Source organism: Octopus bimaculoides, chromosome 9 (genome assembly GCF_001194135.2).
Source record: "Octopus bimaculoides isolate UCB-OBI-ISO-001 chromosome 9, ASM119413v2, whole genome shotgun sequence".
Classification (NCBI taxonomy): domain Eukaryota; kingdom Metazoa; phylum Mollusca; class Cephalopoda; order Octopoda; family Octopodidae; genus Octopus; species Octopus bimaculoides.
Genome location: NC_068989.1, coordinates 66,345,494 through 66,352,862, shown reverse-complemented (window position 1 = coordinate 66,352,862; position 7,369 = coordinate 66,345,494). Strand labels below are relative to the sequence as shown.

The 7,369-nt window shown below is 37.2% G+C and overlaps 1 protein-coding gene and 1 long non-coding RNA gene across 3 annotated transcripts in view; one reads left to right on the top strand and one right to left on the bottom strand.

Moving 5' to 3' along the window:
* LOC128248732 (uncharacterized) overlaps nt 1-7,369 on the bottom strand; it is a 47,725-nt gene that overhangs the window by 18,373 nt on the left and 21,983 nt on the right. The window lies entirely within an intron of this gene.
* LOC106875320 (sodium-coupled monocarboxylate transporter 2) overlaps nt 1-7,369 on the top strand; it is a 38,242-nt gene that overhangs the window by 18,704 nt on the left and 12,169 nt on the right. For both annotated transcript variants that reach the window (XM_052970725.1, XM_014923406.2), the window contains exons 11-12: nt 925-995; nt 5,414-5,500. In XM_052970725.1, coding sequence (XP_052826685.1) covers nt 925-995; nt 5,414-5,500 — 158 coding nt within the window. The remainder of the gene's footprint in view (nt 1-924; nt 996-5,413; nt 5,501-7,369) is intronic.

Sequence of the window (7,369 nt, the reverse complement as noted above, 5' to 3'; positions counted from 1 at the left end):
CATATATACACACACATATATATATATATATATATATATATATATACTAAACAGTTATGTTTTCCAAAATGGAGGCGAACACCTTTCTCCATGTGATCCACTTAAGACAGGATCTTTTCCTACTTTTCTTGCTTTTCTTAACCAATGATAGCTTTAATTCACAAATAAAAAATTATATCCACCAATACAGTGTTGAGCACTCATTTTTAATATATATATATATACTGGGCGTAGGAGTGGCTATCTGGTAAGTAGCTTGGTTACGAACCATATGATTCCGGGTTCAGTCCCACTGCGTAGCACCTTGGGCAAGTGTCTTCTACTATAGCCTCGGGCCGACCAATGCCTTGTGAGTGGATTTGGTAGACGGAAACTGAAAGAAGCCCCGTCGTATATGTATATGTGTCTGTATATGTTTGTGTGTCTGTGTTTGTACCTCCCCAACATCGCTTGATAACCGATGCTGATGCGTTGACGTCTCCGTAACTTAACTGTTCGGCAAAAGAGACCGATAGAATAAGTACTAGGCTTACAAAGAATAAGTCCTGGGGTCGATTTGTTCGACTAAAGGCGGTGCTCCAGCATTGCTACAGTCAAATGACTGAAATAAGTAAAAGAGTATATATATATATATATATATATATATATATATATATATATATATATATATATATATAGCACATACACCTCACATATGACTTTAAGCATTTCTCCAAAGAAACATTAAAAAGTGGTTATAATAATTTAAGGTGTACTTCAGATGTTACTAAAATGTTAGTATCCTTACAACTTCACGTATCTAAAACAAACTACTAATGCACAGATACTGAGAGGAATCAAATGTTAGCAACCGGTAGGAATAAGAAAACTATATTTCAATAACTAATTACATGTAATATAATATACAAATATATTTGTTTGCAGTCGTTGCGTTTGGTGCTCTTGGAGTAAGCGTCGGATTTGTAGCTAGAGAACTGGGCGGTACTGTGCTTCAGGTAAGAGACGAATATATAATATGGAATAATATTTGGATGACTAAAACTTTTATTTTTTATGAAAATCAAATTATATCGACCCCAATGCGTAACTGGTACTTATTTAATCGATCCCGGCGGAACTTGAATTCAGAACGTAGTGGCAGACAAAATACCGCTAAGCATTTCACCCGGCGTGCTAACGTTTCTGCCAGCTCGCTGCCTTAAAGTACTTGAATATTCTTTTCTACTCTAGGCACAAGGTCCGAAATTTTGGGGGAGTGGGCCAGTCGATTAGATTTACTCCGGTACGCAACTGGTAGTTAATTTATCGTTCCGGAGAGGATGAAAAGCAAAGTCGACCTCAGCGGAATTTGAACTCAGAACGTACAGACAGACGAAATACCGCTAAGCGTTTTGCCCGGCGTGCTAACGTTTCTGCCAGCTCGCTACCTTCAAGTACTTAAATATTACTAAAGATTAAAATTGTTTTGACAAGCGACTATATTTTAAACTGGTTTTAATCTCACAGTAAAATTAATGCCACCATAAACCTAATTAGTGAGTAATAAATTATTTGAAGCAGGATAAAAGTAATTAAGAATTCTCAAGAGGTTAAAATTATTGACCTGTTACAATTTGTCTTGTAATAGCTAGTTTAAACACCGTTGTCAAGTTTTAAGTCTATCTTGAGGCTATAAACTAAAGAAGTCAGAGTTTATCCGGATTTTCTATGTGTTAAGAAGACTGAGCGTGCTAGACTTACTCACAGAATGGTTTGCTATTCGGATATAGGCTAACCCACAGCGGCAGCTGGCATTGACTTTCGTGTAAGTGGGCTGGAGAAACATCAAATGAGGTGTCTTGCTCAGCAAAACAATACGCCGCTCGGTCCAAGACTCGAACCTACCACCTAAGGATCGAGAGTTCAACCAGGTCACGTACCTTAATTGCCATCTCTTATATACTTAATATCTCTACATATACCTGATATAAATGTTGGTTGGTTGGTTGATTTCTCCAATCCTGTTTTATATCGGATTAAGAGAGAGTGAAAGATATACACACCGTTTTAACGATGCGTACTGCCTTAATTCTTCGAAACACCGGAGTTTTAATGGTGGCAGCTGATGAAGGGGATGTTTCTATGTGGCCTGCTTGTTTGTTGAACCTTGTTTACCATTTTGTCCATGTTCTTTTGCCACGTCATGTACCCAGTTATGTATCTATATGCACGTGTAGATGAACGTATATACATACACGTACATATATATGCATATACTCATATATTGTTTTTATATATATATATATATATATAGATAGATAGATAGATAGATTCAGACGAATATGGTACTTAAGTTGAGGCACCAGAATTTAGTACGGTATTATCCATGCAATTTCAAAATAAGGTGATTAAAATCAAGATAAGCAACAAGGATATCCAGAGGCAATGCAGTATGATCGTTTCAAGCAACTCCATCTAATTGAACAATGCAATGATTACATCAATTTAAATGCAGAGCAAACCTCAGTTGCATTTAAATTGATGTTATGATTGCATTGTTCAATTAAATGGAAATGCTTGAAACGGCCGTACTTCATTACCCCTGGATATCCTTGTTGCTTATTTTGATTGATTGTGTGTGTGTGTGTGTGTGTGTGTGAGATTTAGCATAAGATGTCAGTATATGAGAATACACTAGCTCGGTGGCAGGCAATGAGTAAAAGAACGTTACTCTCACACAGAGAGAGAGAGAGAAAGAATCATTAAAAAGAGAAGAGAAGAAGAGTAAATGGCAGAATAGCTATGGGAGCAGTTATACAGATGCTAAATTTTTTTTTTTTAAATTTTGTTTTAAAGTAATAAATAATTTTCTTTCGGAAATTGGTATTCATTTCATTAATTTGAATAAGTATCAAGAAATTTGTTTAGAGTGAAACCATAATCACTGAATGCTTGCAATAGTTCCCGATATTATGGGTGGTGTCAAAAGTATACTTCTCAAATTGCCCATCATATGATAGGTAATACCATAAATAAGACTGGTCAAATAGTAGTAAGAGTTTTACGACTGAATACCTCTATTTAAGGCGGCGAGCTGGTAGAAACTTTAGCAAGCCGGACGAAGTGCTTTGCGGTATTTCGCCTGTCACTACGTTCTGAGTTCAAATTCCGCCGAGGTCGACTTTGCTTTTCATCCTTTCGAGGTCGATAAATTAAATACCAGTTGCGTACTGGTGACGATCAAATCGACTGACCCCCTTCCCCAAAAATTTCAGGCCTTGTGCCTATAACAGAAAGGATTATTGCCTTCAGTGTTATTCTTCGTGTTACTACAATTTCCATGCTTTTCATCTTCTTTCTTCTTTTCTTGACCCTTCACTTCTTCTTCTTCATGTTATATACTGCCAATCATGGTGGGGAGGACGGGGAAGTCCTCGTGCAAATTGCTGCACCACTTTCCTTCATCACGCCCACTTTTTGTCGCCATCTTTAATCTTTACTTTCTTCGAAGCAAGTTTTCGAAGAAATTTGAAAACAAAATGGTTTGTATCACCCACAAACGTCAGCCTCTTCTCCGCGAACCCCAGCAAGGCATCTGGCTTCCAAAAACGATTTAAGCAACAAAATACAGAATAGAACCATTTAAACAAGTGAACTAGTCATAAACTTACAGTGCTCCAAACATACACCTCTAGCTATGGCGACAACAATAATAATAACCTCTACTTTTTATGTGGTGATTTTCAAGGCCTGCTCCTTAATTAACTTAGCAGTACCATGTAATCAATTATTTATATTTAAATCAGCATAAATGAAAAGATTCCTACATTTTTCTAATGCAGCATTCAGTTGAAGTGAAAAGGGATTTTTTTTCTTCTCTCACTAGTCATTCGATAATTTTTTGAAAATCTAACTACTGATAATATGGTTAGCGTCCTGAAAAATAAACGGAAAAGAACTGCATCATTAATATTCATTATAAATATTTTGAAATGTCGAATTATTCGGTTCTTTAATTCCATTCTTTAATATTTAACAAAGGCTTGTTAACGCGGAATACCTTTCTTAAACGAGGGAATAAAACCTTTAAGAAGGATTGGGAATTAAAGAAAAACATAACAAAAACAAAACGGAAAGCAAGAAAAGCCCCAAAAGCGTCCGGATAAAGCGGTTTAGGATTTAAACTACTTTCAGGATTAATGAAAATAAAAAGATTTCTAAAATCAACAACAGCGCGAAAGACACATGTTAGCCATTAAAAAAAAACACAAAAAAACTGTCAACTTCAATTAATCATTTATTTGGTGTGTTAACAATTTCTGTATGTTTCTAAATGGCTAATATGTATCTGTGAAGGCACATGACATAGAGGTTAGGGTGTTGCACTTACGATCACAAAATCATGGTTTCAATTCCTGAATCGGGTGGTGCGTTGTGTTCTTGAACAAAACACTCATTTCTCCTGGCTCCGTTCTACTCGGCTGTAAATGAGTAACCTTATCCGAGGTCATGGTAGCAAATACTGAGCGAAGTTTCGAAACCTACACTGTAGATTCGAACCAGAAACTGCGCAGTTGCCAAGCGAACTTCTTAACCATACAACTATTACCTTGCGTAACGTAACTACAACTCTTTAAGTCCCCAATTTGAATTTTACTCAAGTTTATCTCAGCTTTTCATCCCTCTGGAGGTCGATAAAATAAGTGCCGGTCAAGTATTTTAGCTGTTACGATCGACTGTTCTTTCCCGAACGTGTATGGCATTGTAAATATGTGAAAACCATAGCCGTCACTCGCAAGCGATTATGACTTGGTCGTATAAACAATGTTCTCGCTAGTTGCTTCGCATCTCTATCTACAATCGAGGCCAAAAGTTTGGAACAGAGATCTGAAAATTAGTATTTTTGTAATGCCCAAAGTTATATTTAATTTGCAATATATTATGAGTTGGCGAAAAGTTTGGAACAAAGGTCTGAAAATTAGAATTTTTTTTATTGAATGCCCAAATATACACGTTGTATATATTTGAATCGAATTGTAACTGGGCATAACAATTTTAATTTTTAAAAAAATGTTCCAAACCTTTGGCCATGATTGTAAGTAGTGGACACAGGCAACCTCTCATATTTTCAACTCTTGATCCATTTAAGAGTATTGTGAAATGAAGTACCTGGTTCAAGGTAGTGGGATCGATCCTGACTCAGGAATCGATCCCACGATATTATGACCATGAACCGATCATCCTTACCACAAAACCACGCTTCTTCGTGATACCTTTGTTAGAAACCATTCCGTCGAAAAGTAGGGTTTTCAAGAACTGTTTGGACTATAACTATATATTTACAAATACGAAAACCAGTGAGATCTTGTAATAACTTAAATGAAATAAATACAGGTTTAATGTAATATTTAATGATCTTTTCCTTCTCTTACAGGCTTCTCTAAGCTTCACAGGTGCATCAGGAGGGCCCATGACCGGGCTGTTTATATTGGGATCAATATTTCCATGGGCCACTTGGAAGGTGATCTTTATATTTTTATTTTCATGTAGACATTTTACAAAGATATTATATTAGGACTTCTATTAAAATTTACAAATTATACTTTTGTATTCGTTGTTTTGCGATGTTAAAAAGTCAGTCCGTCCATTTTCGCTTCCAACTGTTCCTGGGAAGGTCGTGGTGGTAGAGTCCTCAAGTATTTTATCTATAGGGTCCTATCAGGAAAAAAGAACAACACCATTAACCTTTCCTGCTAGATTCTCAAGCGTGAGCAACTGAGTTGTGGATATGATCCGATCATCTCCCTTGTGGTCCACCTCTAAGTCTCGGCTAGCTGGCTCATTTTGTATTGCGATTTTTCCTGCCGCATTCTAACCACATGTCCGAAGTACCGGAGCTGTGATAGTTTATGGGGAGAATTAGCGGCTAAGAAATAGTCTCGAAGAGACACTCTGATCTCCGAGCTACGCAATCATGTCTAGTAACGTTACTTCAGAGACCATTCGAAGGAACTCCATTTTGACCGCGTATATTCGCGATCGTACTCGTTCTGCCATTACACAACATCCATCCATAGGTGAAGACAGACACAAAAACCGAATTGCAGATAGCAAATTTAAGTAGTACTTTTAACTGGTGGTTATGGCGTTCCATTATTCACTGTTTTGTTTAGTTATCTTTCATTTCTGTAAGTCTGTTCCCAATTGACAGGGTCATCAGAGCATCAGATAGACTGCTCCGTACCAATCACTCTGATTCTCTATATTCTGAGTTCAAATCCCATGGAAATCAACTTTTTTACTCTTCCGAGGTCGATAACCAGAGTCCCAGTCATATACGAAGGTCGATACTTCGCTTTCTCTCGTTCTTTCTTTTTGTTTCTCTGCTTTCTCTTCTGGAAGAAATCAACTGAAAAAAATCGCTTTTCTGGAAGAAATCGACCTAGAAGTGGAAGGATTCCACCAAGTAAATTACTGTCGAAAGTGACGTCGTATGTCACGATAGGGTTCCTAAGGAGTTGAGGGCCCCAGACAAGGCAAAACAAGATCCAACAATAACCGTTTATTTAAATCATTAAAAACGTAAAATGTCTCCTAAACGAAAATAAAAAAAAAAGGGTGGTACCCCCAACAAGTGTTTTGCTAAGCATCTCGAAAAGCATTATTTTTTCCTTAAAATATATAATCCTAATATCTCGACTATAATCACAAGTCAGATTAAAACACTAAGAACACTCCATCACTGGTGAAAAAAAAAAGAAAATACTAACCGGATTTTTTCACTGAAAATAAAAGATTCATCTTTTCTATTAATGACTGCCTCTGTTTTCTGATAAGAAAATCTAAAAATTTAGTTAGTGTATTTTATTTAAGATTGTGTAATGTATTTGAACTTAAATATTAAATACCCGTCATGTCAAAGGCAACTTTGGAAGTATATGTTTGCTACTGAGTAATATCACAAAATATGGCACACACACACAATGTTGTTGTTGGCACTCCATCGCTTACGACATTGAGGGTTCCAGTTGATCCGATCAACGGAACAGCCTGCTCGTGAAATTAACGTGCAAGTAGCTGAGCACTCCACAGACACATGTACCCTTAACGTAGTTCTCGGGGATATTCACCGTGACACAGAAACAAGAAGAAAGAGTGAGAGAAAGTTGTGGTGGAAGAGTACAACAGGGTTCGCCCCCATCCCCTGCCGGAGCCTTGTGGAGCTTTGTGTTTTCGCTCAATAAACACTCACAACGCCCGGTCTGGGGGTCGAAACCGCGATCCTATGACCGCGAGTCCGCTGTCCTTATCACTGAGCCATTGCACCTCCACCATACACACAACAACTATAATTAAACTTTTATCAGATATCTTGGTGCCAATACAACAT